Source organism: Equus przewalskii, chromosome 4 (genome assembly GCF_037783145.1).
Source record: "Equus przewalskii isolate Varuska chromosome 4, EquPr2, whole genome shotgun sequence".
Taxonomy (NCBI): domain Eukaryota; kingdom Metazoa; phylum Chordata; class Mammalia; order Perissodactyla; family Equidae; genus Equus; species Equus przewalskii.
Genome location: NC_091834.1, coordinates 48,894,810 through 48,912,470, shown reverse-complemented (window position 1 = coordinate 48,912,470; position 17,661 = coordinate 48,894,810). Strand labels below are relative to the sequence as shown.

The following is a 17,661-nucleotide window of genomic DNA, read 5'->3' as shown; positions in this document are numbered from 1 at the left end:
CCTAAATCTAAGCTTTCTTCTCTATGGTAGCCATTAGTGTGTTTTCACAGATAGTTATTGTGTATTCTTTTAAGTCTCTGATGAGTGAAGTCTTTCTAGATTTTTAACCATTTTTCATAAGACATAATATCAAGTGCTTTTTCCCTGGATAGATTTTCAGTCGGTGGATAGCCCCTCCTTGGAAGAGAGCATGTATTCAATTGACTTCAATATTGGTGCCATACATGTGTTCCTTCTGGCTTAAAGAAGGCTTGCTTTGTTATATATATGATATTTCTGACCATGCAGATGGTCTTGATTTTTTGGCCACACCTTCACAGTGTTGACATGTGTGATGTTTATAGTTAAACAGAATTACTTAAGCCTTTTTCTTTTTAAACACATTATGTTGTTATGACTCTGTTTGTGTTTGTATAGAGTTCTTTTACACGTGTGTATAGGGCTTTCTGTATTTGGTAAATTTAAACTTATTACTTTTATTCTATTGTTTCAGTCTGACATTATTTTTTTCGATCCAGAATGTAGCATAGGATTAATTAGCTATAGGTTCTTTCTTCATTTAATTTACAAATTAGATATTGTCTATATTTTGTGTACACCTTTAGGGAAAAATTGATTTGGAAAAGGCAAAAGATTGATCCCTTCTTTGTAACTATAAATGTTCTACAGTGTTGTCAGTGATTGATTACTGATAATTCTTTGATAATTTAATCAGTGACAAATGCATCTAATTGTGTAATATTTCAATTGAATTTCTTGATATTTTCTTTAATGATATAAGAAACTTTAACAAATGCTTTGCTGAACTCTAGATCTGCTCCATATGTATTCATATTTTCTAATCATAGAGATATAATTTGCTTAATTGTTGAATATGCTAGTTCCTTAGCTATATCAATGTAGTAGAGCACTAATTAACCTCTTTTTTTAAAGATTGGCATCTGAGCTAACAACTATTGCCAATCTTCTTTTTTTTTTCTGCTTCTTTTTCCTCCCCAAATCAGCCCAGCACATAGTTGTATATTTTTACTTGTGGGTCCTTCTAGATGTGGCATGTGGAACGTGTCTCAATGTGGCCTGGCTAGCAGTGCCATGTCCGCGCCCAGGATCTGAACCAGCAGAACCCTGGGCCACTGAAGTGGAGTGCATGAACTTAACCACTCGGCCATGGGGCTGGCCCTAACTTTTTTTTCAAAATTGACTTTAATATATTCTAGTGGCCTCAAAAAATTAATGATTTAAAATAAGCTGTTTTTGGGTAGCTTAAACTTAGATTTACGCATCCTGTGACTGGCTTGACCATTTATATATAGTATAAAGTTTTCTTACTTTATCATCTGGTACTCAGTTCCTCATGTTGTAAGTAAATTAGTAAAGATTTGAGGGGCTGGCCCCGTGGCCAAGCGGTTAAGTTCACGCGCTCTGCTGCAGGTAGCCCAGGGTTTCGTCAGTTCGAATCCTGGACGCGGACATGGCACCGCTCATCAAACCATGCTGAGGCAACGTCCCACATGCCACAACTAGAAGGACCCACAACTAAGAATATAGAACTATGTACCGGGGGGCTTTGGGGAGAAAAAGGAAAAAAAAATCTTTAAAAAAAAAAATTAGGAAAGATTTGAAATTTATACTCTATGCTAGAAATGCAGCATAAAGTTTACCTTCACAATTTGTTGAATAAATTTAAATCAAGTCCTAGCCTTCTTTCTAAAATAACAATATAAACATAACTATGAATAATTAAAATTAGGTTTTATAGTTTATATAAAGATTCTTAGTCTCTTTTAAAATATTTTAAATAAGTCTATGGGATAAAATATTACTATTCATTCATCCTGTTAATCCAACTTTGTTATGCAAGTCATCATTGAGGTTCATGATATAAAATTTTATGTTTGGAGAACATGTTCTAATTATTTGAAAAAATCTATATCTGATGATGTAGCAGTGAATTTATAGAGACTTGATATTTCTTGCATGAATTATTCATGCCAAAGACTTAGCTTGCAGTCTTAATTTTGTTGAAGTCTAAAATATTTTTATGATGACTTTGGTTTTGTTTTATTTTTTTGGTGAGGAAGATTGGCCCTGAGCTAACATCTGTTGCCAATCTTCCTCTTTCTTCTTCTTCTTCTTTTTTTTTTTGCTTGAGGAGGATTGTTGCTGAGCTAACACCTGTGCCAATCTTCCTCTGTTTTATGTGGGATGCTGCCACAGCGTGGCTTGATGAACGGCGCTAGGTCCACTCCCATGGTCCAAACCTGTGAATCCCCTACCGCTGAAGTGGAGCCTGTGAACTTAACCACTACACCACCAGGCTGGCCCCATGACTTTGTTTTTTAATGCAAATATTTGCAGGTGTACATTTTGAATAAAGTTTTGCGCATGAACTTCTATGAAAATAAAATTTCTAAAGTCCTGTAGCAATTTTTAATTTAATCTCTGTGTTTTATATACTCAGGGCTTTAGAGACAGAGCACACAGGTTCATGGTTTAAGAGTTTCCCAAAACTATTATAACTGATTTTTTTTGCACTGAATTAGTATCTTCCCCTCTAATTGAGAAACTAGCTATATGATCTTGATGAAGTGACTGAAGTTTTCTAGGCCCTGGATTCTCCATTCGTAAAATGCAGAAGTCTGAACTTCCGTTTTAAAGACTCTGTTGGATGAGAGGATGGAGACACAGGAGGTGTATAGGCTGTGTCAGGTGACACCATTGGGCATTGCTCACTCTGACACATGGACATTTTGGAACTGAGCCTGGGTTTTCTTTCCTCTCCCTATGTGACCATAAACATCACCTGTACTATTATTTCATTAAGAAATTATTCATTAAATAGTTCAGAGAAGGAACTCTTCTTTTTTTCAGGCACCTTAGTGAAACAGAAGACAACAAGGGGGATGTCTTAGTTTGTTCTGCTGTTCTAACAAAATAGCATAGACCGAGTGGCTTATAAACAGCAGAAATTTAATTCTAATAGTTCTGGGGGCTGGAAGTCTGAGATCAGGGTGCCAGCATGGTCGAGTTCTGGTGGAGGCCCTCTTCCAGATTGCAGACTGCCATTTCCTCTTTGTATCCTCACAGGCAGGGAGAGGGTAAGCCCTCTCTAGGGTCTCTTTTTTTTTTTTTTTTTTTTTTTTAGATTTTATTTTTTCCTTTTTTCTCCCCAAAGTCCCCTGGTACATAGCTGTGTATTTTTAGTTGTGGCTCCTTCTAGTTGTGGCATGTGGGACACTGCCTCAGCGTGGTTTGATGAGCAGTGCCATGTCCACGCCCAGGATTGGAACCCACGAAACACTCGGCCACCTGCAGCGGAGCGTGCAAACCTAAGCACTCGGCCACGGGGCCAGCCCCTCTAGGGTCTCTTAATAAGAGCACCAGTCCTATTGACGAGGGCTCCACTCTCATGACCTCATCACTAACCAAAGGCCTCACTTCCTAATACCATCACATTTACGGGTTAGGATTTCAACATATGAACATGTGAATTTGGGGAGAGTACAAACATTCAGTCCATAACAGGGAGTGAATTAGCATCCATCAGAGAAAGGTAAAATATTAAACATATTAGCTTGACAGGGAGTATGTACCATTTTAGTTTATCCATTTTCTCTGTCTCCTTTTTTCTCTTTTGAGCTGTCATTCCACTGGGTTTGATATAGGGGGAAATAGGACTTTTGAAAGCAATGTTTGTCTTAGTATTTTCACAGGATGGGGCCATTGGAAAGGACTTCACCAATTAGTGGAGTTACAAAAACCAAGCCCTGGAGAGCTCCGAGGGTGAAGCGGAGGAGCTCTGTTGCCTTCCCACTGCTCTTCAATGCTGCTTTTCCTGCAACTACAGCTCTGGAAGGCATATAAAAAGGAAGAAAATTATCAAAGCGGTTCTGTAATTTTTTGTTTTTTAAAAAATCATTATTTGTAAAAGATTTATGAGAATCCTTCTATAAACCTCCAAAATAGGATATGGAATGGTGAAAGGAAGTTGTTTAGCAACAACGCTAAATTAGATAAAGCTGTGTAAATTCATCCTCTGTCACAAAGTACAAACCAGATCTTTCTGCTTGATGAGTTAAATACTATTGTCCTTCTCTTTTGTCTGGGTTTGCAAGGTTTTGTCTGTACAGTAGAGGACATCCAGAAAGCATTCTTGAGGATGAATCTCTTTGTAATTACCTCAGGTAAATTCATGATTAAACTGTAAGAACTGTAGAAACAGGTCCAACTGCTCTAGGATACCTTTGTGCCAAAGGACGGGAATTTGTAGGATACAATTGACACCAATCTTTCCCTCTCAAATGCACCCCGTTTGCTGTATGTTCTCTAGACATATGAGTCATCCTTCAAGTGTGCGTGATCATTTGGAGAACACGTAGGTGTATGTTATCAAGTGGCAGAACACAGAAATTTTTTTTTCCCAGTGATAATCTTGGGAGAGGTTAGAATTAAAACTCTACTTCCTGCAAATGAGCAATTACTTGGAATTTGACTGGGAATTATTTACTAAACACACAATACTTTCCATGGCACTGAATCATATGGCATGCACACCGAACATGCTGCACCAAATCTGTTTATAGAAACCCATAATACCCTGGTCAGAGTAATCAGGCTTTTTTGATGTGGGAATGTTTATGAGACTAAATATTTTTTACTTTCAATATTGTTTTGACTTTCATTGTTTAGACTTAGTCATTCTTTGGGAAAATATGAAGGTCATAAAAGATAATGTCTCTTCAAAATTGTGTAAGTTTGAAAAGCAAAACAGTTTTTAGGGAGTTTGGTTAGCTTACTTGGCAGACTCATAGAGTGGCGGTAAGCTATTATACTTAGATATACCTCAATGAAATGGAATATTAGATGTAAACTTCTGCTACAGATCTCCTCTTAATTTTTTTTGAAAAAAAGCAAATTTATGAGTGAAAATGGCCATGGAAAATTAATAAACTAATTCCTCTGAACAATGTATTAGTTAGCTATTACTGCATAACAAATTACCCAAAAACTTAGTGGCTTAAACAACAGCATTTCTTATCTCACAGTCTCTGTGGGTTCTCTGGCTCTGGGTCTTTCTCAAGGCTACAGTTTGTCACGGCTCCTTTGGGAATGATCTGTTCCTAGCTCATTTAGCTGGCTGTTGGAAGGATTCGCTTCCTCTGGGGGCTGTTGCACTGAAGCCTCAGTTCTTCACGAGCTCGTGGTTGAAGGCCTTCCTCTGTTCCTTGCCATGGGGGCCTGTCCATAAAGCATCTTACAGCATCACAGCAATCAAGAGAGAGAACCAAGACAGAAGTCATAGGCTTCTGTAACATAATCACCAAGTGACAGCCCATCACTTTTATTGCGTTCTATTCATTGGAAGAAAATTACTAGGTTCCACCTATCCTCAGGGAAGATCATTACATGAGGGTGTGAACCAGGAGATAGTGATCATTAGGAGCCATATCAGATGCTGCCCACCACAATAATACCAGAGTGCTAATATTGTAGGCAAAGAATTATTCTTGCTACTCACCCCATGCAAATTAAGGGATTTGTAACTTAAATAGGACTAGAAATGTTTAAATGTGAAACACACACAGATTATATGCATGTACGTGTACATATGATTACACATGCACACACATATTATTTTTATCTTGACATCTGAATAGAGTAGTAACAGCTGGAGATGGTATAGCAGGGAGGTGGACAGCCAAAGAAATGGAAACTTATTTTTATGTTATCTGTGCCATTGTAAAGAGCTTGATTTAGGTCAGATCCATCTCAAACACATTAGGAGGCATATATTTATAGATAAGCTATATTATTTCATTTCAGTTTAGTGAAGCTAGAATTGCAAAATAATTGTTATAAAATGGTGGTGTTGCATTTGGGGAAGTTGAGACCCATTACATTAAGAGCGTAAAACCAAGAAGTGTTGTCTCTCAGAGGCTTTGGAAAGAGTTTCCAGAAAACAGAATTGCTGTAGAGGGTCAAAAGGACTGGAGATAAAAAGAAGCCAATGAATCTGACAACTGGAATTCTGTTGGTAATCTTGAGGGAAGACATGATTTGTGAACTTAGAGAAAACACTCTGAGAAACTTGGTTGGGAGTCATCTGATTTCCTATAAACTGTTCCCCCAGTAAAACTCTTGCTATATTACTAATATCAATGAAAAGTTGAAAATAGGATTTAACTTCGGTGTTCAATTTCAGTGTTTCCAATTTCTGATATTTTTACTAATGAAATAGAAAAAACAGGTGTGACAAATAGACTGAAAGAACAAACTGGATAATTAGTCTCTGGAAAATGGAAAGTTTCCTAATTAATATGGCATTATTTCAGCCCTTTGAAATAAAATGTGTTGTATATATACTACTTGCAGCAGTTTTATGTAGACTTTCCTTAAATAACATTAGAGGGAGGGAGATAATCTTTCTCTGTTTATTTTCATTTTATGGAACACTAATTATCTAAACTGCAGAAGCAGCTGTACAAAGAACTCTAAAATTGCGGTGTTTAACTGAATCAGGTAGAGAACATCACGTGCATGCTGGAGGACTTGAAAACATCAAGGCGAGTGGGAAGTGAACCTAGATGGGAGAAATGTGAAGTCTAAAAAGTTATTTTAAGATTTGACATTCTAAGGCAATGGCAGTGAGTCTGAACACTTTGAAATATTGGAGCCTCTTGACTGTTAGATATTCCACATCATTCACATTAAGGGTAACATTTCCCAAATCAGGGACTATCTAAGGACCATTTTCCAGGAATGAAAGTTGGTCGTATGTGAATTCTTTATTTTCTGCCCCAAACAGTCAGTATTTAGAAAGGATAATAGTTTGTAAAATTAGAACATGGGTTTACCATCTCTGAGAATCCTATCAGCATTTCTGATTATGATCACAGTGGAAATATAGAGGGAACTTCTCCATTGAGAATCAAGGAGATATGAGTAATGTTTGGCATATAGATTTGTGTATAGAAAATGGTGGGTTTTATTAGTTTTCCATCCATCTCATTACTCACCTTTGACAACTGGTAAGGAAATATATTTTAATTAAGCTTCAGCTTCCTTTTACTGAATGCATAATGGCAATTTACACTAATGCTCTTAGGAAATGAGTTGGTTTAATAACAAACATATCTACAGTATCTCTTTTAGAATCTGGATTTTAATGGACAGAAAAAACAGATGTTTAACAAAGATACCATTCATGATTACTATTATGCTTCGGTCACTGTTTATATTTTGTATGTTTATAATCACTATATTCTGAAACTCCATATCAGGAAGAATGTAAGGAAATAGTGCTCAAAGAGTACCACAGATAATTTGGCACTTTTTTTGACTAAAATTGTATGTATTAATCTTTTGCACTTTTATTCTATTTCCTTTTTAAAAATGATTCTCAGTGTGTATTTGTGGCCTAAAAGCTTTTAAAGATTTTATTTTTCCTTTTTCTCCCAAAGCCCCCTGGTACATAGTTGTGTATTTTTAGTTGTGGGTCCTAGTTGTGGCATGTGGGAAGCCGACCCAGCATGGCTCGACGAGCAGTGCCATGTCTGTGCCCAGGATTCGAACCAGCAAAACCCCCAGCTGCTGAAGCAGAGCGCACGAACTTAACCACTTGGCCATGAGGCCGGCCCCTAAAAGCTTTTAAATCATAATGAATTTTATAACTAGGTCACAGACCTGCTATGGGGACACATTTTTTAAAAGACAGGTTTAGGAACACTAGAAATTATTGTTTACTATTGGACATGCTTTACTTTTTTGTTGTTGTTTACTAGAAAGACTTTCATTAGAAGTATTTAAAGACAGGAAGCTTAATTTTTGTTCATAGGCTTGCAAGCTGAAATTGAGGCAATGTGGAATGTATTAAAATAGGGACCATTAAACTAACCTGTATACCGCCTACTAGTATGTCCTTACATCCAGTTTGTAAATTTGAGCCAACTTTTGCTCTGTTCTTACTATAAAGGTAAGAAAAACCAACATTTTGATCTCTAGTGAGCATATGCTGTTGTGAAAAGGAACTAACTACCAAATAACCAAGCTACATACAAAATTCTTTTATTTAATGTATGAATGTATGCATTTATGGTTTTATAATGCATCTACATTATACTGTATATTTCTAGCTCCTTTCTAGTGAAAAGTCAGGTTAGTTTTTGCTTGTCTACTGGGTAAATGTTTTTGATTCTGATTTGATATGTTTAGCTTTGAATTTTAAATAGGACTAAGTTTTGCTAAATATAATACTAAAGTTGAAGATAATTGTGCCGTATTCTTCACTGACTTAATCCTCTTATTCCTTTATTAAATTTCTGACTTCATATTTAAGATGTTTTGGTGCAATTAAAGGATTTAGGCTCTTCAGAGAGGGTGGTCTCTCTCTTTTTAAGAAACCCCAGCATTAGCACAGACTTACTAGTATTTTTTCTGACCCTTGTGAGAAAAAATAGGCTAAAAATCCAAATAAGAAATTGCTAAAAATCTAGTTGCTGAATTCTCAGTTCTGGCCTGTGGAGAGAATAGGCATGATCCCTGAATCTAATTTTTTAAATGAAGATGTTACATAATTTTTCCAAAATATGCTGATCATAGAGCAAAGAATAAAACATGCGATGACAAATCTTTCTGAACCTTGATAGCAATTTCAGTAATTGTAACCGTGGGCCCATTTAGAGTCAGTTCAAACTGACTTCATCTCTTATCAACAGAGTGATTAAGAAATTCGTTCAGAAAATTTGCAAGGTCACATAGCCAGAGCATGCACAGAAGAAGAAATCTTGATCTGAGATGACCGTGGAACCAAAGATTCTCCTCCCCACAGAACCAAAGGACTAGGACATGACCACACCTTAAAAGTCGGACTCTTATCAGAAGCAAGAGGTCATCATTCAGAAAGATCCAGTGTTAAAATTCCTTGCTCACCTTAGCACAAATGTTTAGAACCTTACCGTAAATGCTGGAAGTCCACAGATCAAAACCTGTCCTGCCAGCATTTCCTGTTCTCCTTAGTCTCTTTGCCTCACCCTAAATCCTGAATTGGGGAGACAGATCTGAGGGCATGTGCCCTCATCTCCCTGCAGATCAATCTTACAGAATACAGCTGATTTCTTTTCCAAAGGCTGATGCTGTAATAATTAGCTTTTTTTTTTAATGCACATTGAGCAAGAGAACCCCAATTTTGTGTGGTAACATAGTGAAGGCATTGTATCTAGCCTAAAAATTACCAGTTGAAGAACTATATAAACATAATTGGGGAGGGGCTTCATAATTTCCAATGAATGACCTGGCCGATATGATTTTTAAAAACCTCATTCATATTTTGTGAGTTGTGCCTCCTATTTTGTGGTTTCCTTTTTTCCCATAAACTAGAGAACTACTTTGCCAGCAACATCACCAGAACGTGGGTTTTCTTCACAAATAGACTTTCTCAAGTCAAGTGACTCACAAGTGAATGCTTCCTACCTTGCCTCAAATTTTTGCTGATTGCTTTAAGGTCTTGGAAAGAAGGACAAGTTTTGTTTTGTTTTATTTTTGTTTTAAGTATGTGCAAAGTCCTTTGCAAGGCATCTTAAGGAAGTCAAATGATGGCTGAAACTTGACCTCTGACCTCAGGGTGCAGTTTCGTTGAAGGAACTATATCAGGTTAATTGGGTATTAAAAATGCAAAACTTTTGGGCTGGCCCGGTGGCCCAGCGGTTAAATTTGCACATTCTGCTTCAGGGCTCGGGGTTCGCTGGTTTGGATCCCCGGTGCCGACCTGTGCACTGCTTGTCAAGCCATGCTGTGGCAGGCATCCCACATATAAAGTAGAGGAAGATGGGCATGGATGTTAGCGCAGGGCCAGTCTTCCTCAGCGAAAAGAGGAGGATTGGTGGCAGATCTCAGCTCAGGGCTAATCTTCCTTCAAAAAACACCTGCAAAACTTTTGATTTTTAGAGCTTAATTATTCCACAGGTGTGTGTTTCCCAGAGGTTAGCTAAGCAATAGCAAACGTGACCCTTGTAGTAAATTCATGAAAATAAAAAATGAGGAATAGTTATTTTGCCCTCTGCTGCCAGCGTGGCTGGTTCTGTAGAAGCCTCTACCTTCTAGGTCGCTGTATATTGCCCTTGAGATTACAGATCTTTTCAGCTGATACATCTTTGGGACTTTGCGTAACAAGAAAGCATGTGTGCTAAGACAGAATAGCAGAGAGCCACTTGTCTAGGCCTTTGTGAATAAGGAACTTCTGACTGACTAAAATATACAGTAAAGAAAAATAATCAGAAAAATTCTGAAAGGCTGCCAAGATTTTTCAAAAATCTTAGAAAAGTTACACAAATTACCAGATTAGCATCTATTGTTATAGAGTCCCTGACTTTAACAAGGCTTATGAAAGAAGAGAATTTTTCTCTCCGTGACCTTTCATTTAACTTTAAGTGCTAAACTTAAATGGAAATTTTAGAATTCTCTTAATTGTCTCATCAAATATCCAGTTTGTCTTAGATATGGTGGCCAAATTACTGCTAATTTATAGCCTGCTCAGAGTTTTAATTGGTTTATATTATTTGGATAATAATTTGACCCAGATTCATCATTGCCTCAATTCAAATTTTATGTATTTTTCTAATATTTATGATATTTTAGATGAGAAGCGTAGAACTTTTTGGCTAAAATACCAAATTCATTAAAAATTTTATTTTAAAAAGGAACCAGAAGGACCTACAAATAGAACATACAATTATGTACTAGGGGGCTTTGGGGAGAATAAGAAGGGAAAAACAAAGGAAAATGTAATGTTTGTAATTGACTATGTAATGTTTGTAAATTGCAAAATTATAACTTAGGTCAATAGTTTGATAATTTTTAGTGAGCTAGGAAATATACTTGCCACAGTTTGTTACATAACATAGAAGCGTGAATTTTAATTTTGTCTATAAATTTCACCCAGTTACCTTGAAATTTTGAAAATAGTGATGTTTTTGCCTCTGAAACTTATCTGTTACTAAATATGTATAAATCTTTATGTAGCTTTATGTTAATGTACAGATTTCAGTGTTATGCTTCCTGAGCAGAATTTTATGACCATTTCAAAACCTTAAAAAAATGCAGCATTTATGTCAGTTTTAACTAAATTGACTGGAGGAAAATCATGGCAGAATGGATTTTTAAGCCAATTGGTGAACTAATTGGTTCATCAGTTGGGAATTTTAATTGCAAATGTCAGAAACATAACACCAATCGATTTAACAATATAACTGAAAGATCTGTGATTATGGTTTTAGGCTTTTTGTCTCTTTCCCTCTGGTCTGTCTGTACTCCACCCCTACCTACACCCAATAACTTAGTCCTTTATTCTCATGCAGTTTTCTAAATAGAATCAAATATAACCACCAGCTGCTCCAAGTTTATATTCAATTAGTTTAGTAAACTCAGTGGAGCGAGAGTGTCTCTATCCCAATATTTTCACTGAAAGTCCTGGTTCTCTCTCGTTAAGCTTGCTTGTAAAGCGTCTACATTTTCTGATTCAATTACTGTGGCCCATATTATTAGCCAGGCCTAGTTAATATGCCCACCTCTGGAGCCAGGTTAGCTCACCCAAACTGCATGGATGAGTATAACGATTGGGTGCATTGCCAAAAGAAAATTGTGGTAGCATTCCCCATAGTATGGGGCACAGATGCTGGACGGACCCAAACAATAAATTATTATCTGTTTATGTTAAGACCTGAATGCTTGTGTCTCCCCCAAATTCATATGTTGAAATCCTAACCCCCAGTGTAATGGTATTAGGAGGTGAGGCCCTTGGGAGATAATCAGGTCATGAGGGTGGGACCTCATGAATGGGATTAATGCCCATATCCTCTGCCATGTGAACAAGAAGACAGCAGTCTGCAAGCCGGGAAGCAGGCTCTCATCAGATACTTGATCTGCCTGCATCTTGATCTTGGACTTCCCAGCCTCCAACTGTGAGAAGTAAATATCTGTTGATTAAATGTTAGCCAGCCTATGGTGATTTATTATAACAGCCAAAACTAAGGCAACTTATTATTTGGGCATTTTTCTGCTTTAGTAAATGTGTAAGATAAAGACACTAAATATGTGTGACCACATGATATAATTTGGTTGCTAGTTTACTAATTAAGCATAGAATATCAGATTTTTAGAGCACTTTAAAGCTCAGCTAGACAGACTCTTCTTGAAATATTGCCAACCACAGTTATTTTTAACCACTTGTGAAATGCATTGTAAATTATATGTTGTTAAAAATAGTTCCAAAGTTTGGAAAAGATTTACTTCAGTAAGAGTAGCACAATAATAGTAATACCTATTTGTCTCATCTTCACTCCATAATGATCCAGGAGAGGAAGATGGGTCACACCCTGAACACCATTCCTTATTTTTGTGGCAGTGGAAGGAAATGGATTGAGAACTGCTGTTCTACCATATCTGTCAGCCTTACCATAATTCTTTTTCAGATAAAAACAAAATTAGAGCTTTCATATATTTATACTTAGCTTTCATATATGTATACTTATAATGCTTAGCTTTGGTTTCCTTTATCATATTGGTTTCTTTCCAAATGTAATTTGTATTGAATGTGTATTGACTCTGCCCTCCCGCCACTCCAGTAATCCCTATCAAGCTTCGTACTTTTTCTCCCTAGCAATTTAACAATCTGGTGTGTATTGTTTTTTACTTATGTGTTCTTATTGTCCATCTCCCTCATCTAAAATATGAACCCTAAGAAGCCAGGTTTTGTGTGTTTTGGTTTAGGTCATTGATTTATTTCTAGTACCCAGTATGGTGTCTGGTACAGAGTAGGCCCTTAATAACTATTTGTTGATTGACTAATATGTAATGTGCAAAAATGAACATATACTTGCAAGTATTATTGGAACATCATAGATATTAGTGGTATTTTTACCTTTCTTGTTTAAAATATTGTACCATTCTGATGGTTTCTGTTTATGCTGCATTATATTATTCCTGAAAGTATGCAAAATATTAACAGAAAAGTTGTTAAACTTTTTGTTATTATGAGTTGAATTTATTGAGAGGTAAAAGTTAATAAATTCCAAATGGTAGGCTGTATCCTTTATAAACATAAGTGCCAATTGGCTTATCCTTGGGATTCAGAGATAGTTTATTATTAAACTCACTAAACTTCATATATTCAAACTAAAGAAGAAAAGGAATATCTCAATATTTGGAGCAAAACATGTGATAGAATTTATCACTCAGTCATAATAAACTCTAAGCAAACTGGGGGTAGAAGTAAAATTTCTTAACTTGATAGAGTGATATACCAGAATCCAGAAAAATTTTGCATGTAGAATCAACATACTAATATATTTTACTTCAACAGAAGAGCATCAAGCTGTTAGAAACCTTGAATGCTATGTTTTATTAAATAGAAATATATTAAATGGGATGTTTATATGTGCTCCCTCAATCTTTTCTTCTTTGAGTTTATAGGATCTATAATAATTATCTTAATCCATTTACCTTGCAATGAATTTGAATTCTTAATTATTTATATGTGTGTTGAAATGATTTATCTTCATTTTTAGACATAACTCAAAAATATTCAGAGAAAAATGTTTGGAAAAAAATTAAAGCAGAAGTTAAAAAACAAGAAAAAGTTCCTTTCAGATTGGAAGAGTTCATTATCCTTTTGCTGGTGAACTGTTAAGCAATAACAGTTTTTGATATCTGTGTACTAGATGTTTCTATTTCAGGTTTCTGTATGCTTTCTCATCACATTGCTGTCTGCTCTTTCATTGTCTGTTAGGTACCTGCTTTGTTGCTTAAGAGAATTGACAATATGCCAATTTATTAATCTTTCACAATATTAGGCATCTAAATGTACATGATATTTACATTTTGAAAAAAGCCCTGTGATTTTACTTTCTGCAAAATTTTTTGCAAAAAATTTTATTGACTTATAAGACATCTTAAAAAACCGTAAGGTAGGGGCTGGCCTGGTGGCGCAGCGGTTAAGTTTGCACTAAGGTGGCTGAAGCTTGGTTAATTATATGGTGTCTAGAAATCAGATTAGGCCGCAACTGGCATTTTTAATTGAATCTCCATGCCTTAAATCATTCTAGAACTTCCTAAGTATTTTGAATTTGTAGGAATGTGAATGTCATGCAAAAAATATTTAATTTGGGTCATGTTTTTAGTATTTCTGGATGTTCATTGTAAATGTAGCTATTACTGTGATTCAATACTGCTTTTTTTTTTTTTTTTTGAGGAAGATTAGCTTTGAGCTAATATCTGCCACCAATCCTCCTCTTTTTGCTGAGGAAGATTGGCCCTGAGCTAACATCCGTGCCCACCTTCCTCTACTTCATATGTGGGATGCCTGCCACAGCATGGCTTGACAAGTGGTGTGTAGGTCTGCACCTGGGATCCAAACTGGCGTACCGCCGGCTGCTGAAGGAGAACATATGAACTTAACTGCTGTGCCCTTCAATACTGCTTTTGATGTAAAAAAACCAAATTTTTAAAAATACTATATAGATTTGAGGCTTGTAGATTAACATTTCCAATTTCTAGTATGAGAGTGCTTTTCAATATCCATAATACTTAATAATGTATAGTTATGCTGAGGCGTGAATTTGAATCACTGTCATGATGAAGAATATGTCACTTAGTATTTAGGCATAGTCTGTTTGCTTTTTGCATAAGAACTCATGTGAGGTGGTAGAAATTTATCTATTTGTTGAAAAATAATGATGTCCATTGAGGGAAGGCATTTCTTTTGGAAGTTTACAGATTTTAAGGTTACACTTTTGGAACAAATTAGGGTGGAATGTCTGATTGACTTGGACCCGTGAAATTAACAAAAGCTGGAAACTAGAAGCACCGTTAATGAATCTGCCATACTGAATTCTCTAGTCAGTGCAGAAAATATTTCATCAAGTGAGAGAAAAATCTTAACTGAAGTTTAAAAAAATAATAATTTCTGCTTTGAGCATGTACTCAGGAAACGCACAAATTCTACATGAAAATGTGCTTCAAGAGAATTTTATTTTAATGGTAATATAAAAGCAATTTTAGTTTGTGTTTGCAGAGTTAATGTTTTCTTTGTTTTTCTGAGCTCATTCTACAGAGTTAGAACTTAGAATCCTATTAAATTGCTGTGTGTTTTTATAGAATTGTTAGAAGACTTAAGGGCATCAAATTTTAATTCTTTTATTCTAATCCATCTTATTTGGAAAATTTTGTGCTATGATTCTCATTTCAATTTTAAAAATTAGGGTCCAAAGACATATTCTTTATACATTTTAAAGGTTTAGTCAATATAAATGTGATTAGGCCAGCTGTGTCTGCTAGTGGGCAATTATTGAGGTTATGATGTTCTGTTTTCCCAGAGTCTGGGAGACTGAGGCTCTATCCTTCCTGATGATTATATGTCCAAGAAATGCTGTTCAGGTCCTTGAGAAAGACACTCCTGAGTTGTAGGAGATACATATATATCTCAAAAGGGCAGAGAAAGGACTCACAATTGTAAGCCCTTTTTAGTAAATTCTCTAAAGGAAGGTCAGGGACCTATCCTCTGGTATTGGCTAGAACAAACAGTAAGCTCTACTGGCAGTGTTAAGTTTTCTCAGGCAGGCTTTTTTTCTTTTCTTCTTTTTTTTTTTTCTGCTGAGGAAGATTGTCCCTGAGCCAGTGTCTGTGCCAGTCTTCCTGTATTTTGTATGTGGATGGCTGCCAGTGAGTGGTGTAGGTCTGCACCTGGGAATTGAACCTGGGCCACCAAAGCGGAGAGAGCTAAACTTAACCACTATGCCATGGGACTGGCCCCTCTCAGGGAGGCATTTTAGTGGGTGGGGGTTTCTGGGGTCATCCTAGGGCCGAGGCCTTAGTCTGCTAGAAGCCGTGCTAGAGTTTTGTCATCTCTTAGTGCAGAAGTTTGGGCAGAGTATTTATGTGCTGAGAGTTCTGCAGTTCTCATTACTTTCTGTTATATAAAATTCAACTGAAAAAATTTAATTTTTCAATAGAAAATAAAATATTATTAATTTGAATTTAAAGGAATAAAGGAGGTACGCTTTCCTGAATTGAAACTTCAGGTTATTTTGCATGAGGCAATGCTAAGGGTTACAAATGTTTTCCTTTTTTTATTTAAGTTTTTTGAGAGAATGTAAATTCACATGGTTTTAAATTTAAGCCATAACAATGGTACACTGTGGAAAGGCTGCTATCACCATGCCACCATCAACCCCATCCCCACCCCTAACAGTAGCATCTGTCCTTCCCAGGTGTGTGATTTAGTTTCATAACTAGGTTTTCACTTCTGTGACCTCAAGCTTTCTTCAGATTCACAGTGGTGTGTTCATGATGAAGGTGTGTCACGTTGATCGTATTTGACTTAGAAAAATTCTGTTTGACCTAGGTTTGGGTAGGTTTTGCCTTTTTTAAAAAGAGAATTTTCTCAACTCTGTTGTCAGATGAACAAAGTGTCTGTTGTGTTTCCCTAAAACATGCTTGTCAGCATTTGAGTGATCAACAGGGTTTGCACATTTTGTATATTAAAATAATATACGTCATTAGAGTATAAGGAGACATATTACTGTCAAATTAATAAACAGAAACCTCATTAAACTGGAGTCGGGAGGCCAAAAGGGAGCGCTCTGATGCCTATGTGGATAGCAGAACCCAACAGGAAGAAGCGAGACTACCGCTTCTTGACCTGCAGGAAGTTCAGCCCGTGAGAGACTGTCATAACTCAGCCGACGAACAGCCAGTGCACCTTGAACTCTCAATTCCTGCAATGGACTCTTTGTTTACAAAAACCCTCCCAAATACCGCTTCTCCTGTATAAAAGAGTTTCTCCTGCCTTTCTGTTGTAGGACTTGCACATGACTTCATGGTTACAGACCCTAAATTGCAATTCTTTGCTGATCCTGAATAAAGCCATTTTTGCTGGAGAAATAACTGGCTGGCTGTCTGTTTAAGGTCAAGATTACTATGGAAACAGTAGTGAAACTGTAAGAGTAATGTAGGTATTTGCTATCTTTACTACTCCGGGAAAAAGAAACATTGGTGGCTACTTTTGTGTGACTAGAAAGTTTGATGTGAAGGATCTTCTCACCTGATCAATGAAGATGGCTTTTTTTGTGGAGTATGACTGAGTTCTGGAATTCTTTGAAGTTTAGTCAGCCACATTATTTAGAAAACACCACTCCATTTCTCTTGCATACACTCGGTGTCAGTATCTACAGTGTTTCTTCTCTCAGCTTAAGATACCCTGCTAACTCTGATAGTATATCTTACTTTCTTCTTCTGCCCGTGCTTAGCTGAGTGAAGCTGCTAAATGAAGGGCGTTTGTTAAGATTAGCCATTCATAGAGAATTAGAAGAAGAGTAGCATTTTTTGAGCACAGTTTTCCAGCCACTTTCATATACACGCTCATTGAAACTTCAGAATAGTCCTGTGATCTGGGTGTTAACAGCTCCACCGTATACTGTTGAAGAATCCCAGGCCAAGAAACTAAAGTAACTGCCCAGACTGTCAGATAATAAGTAAGTGGCCGAGCTGGATTAGGAACTCAAATGCATCACGATGCTCTCCTGCTCAATGAGGCTTTAGTAGAAGAGCTGTTTAAATTTAAAAAAAAAGAAAAAAAACACGCACACAATCTAAAATGGAAGCTGTGTTACA

The 17,661-nt window shown here is 36.5% G+C and overlaps 1 protein-coding gene across 5 annotated transcripts in view; it reads left to right on the top strand.

The window, feature by feature from the left end:
• Window positions 1-17,661, top strand: part of CRPPA (CDP-L-ribitol pyrophosphorylase A) — a 283,050-nt gene that overhangs the window by 171,815 nt on the left and 93,574 nt on the right. Inside the window, exon 10 of one of the 5 annotated variants that reach the window (XM_070615817.1) lies at window positions 3,703-3,914. The exons of the other annotated variants lie outside the window; for them this stretch is intronic. Coding sequence (XP_070471918.1) covers window positions 3,703-3,864 — 162 coding nt within the window. The 3' untranslated portion in view covers window positions 3,865-3,914. Of the gene's footprint in view, window positions 1-3,702; window positions 3,915-17,661 lie in introns of those variants that run through there. 5 annotated transcript variants of the gene reach the window in all.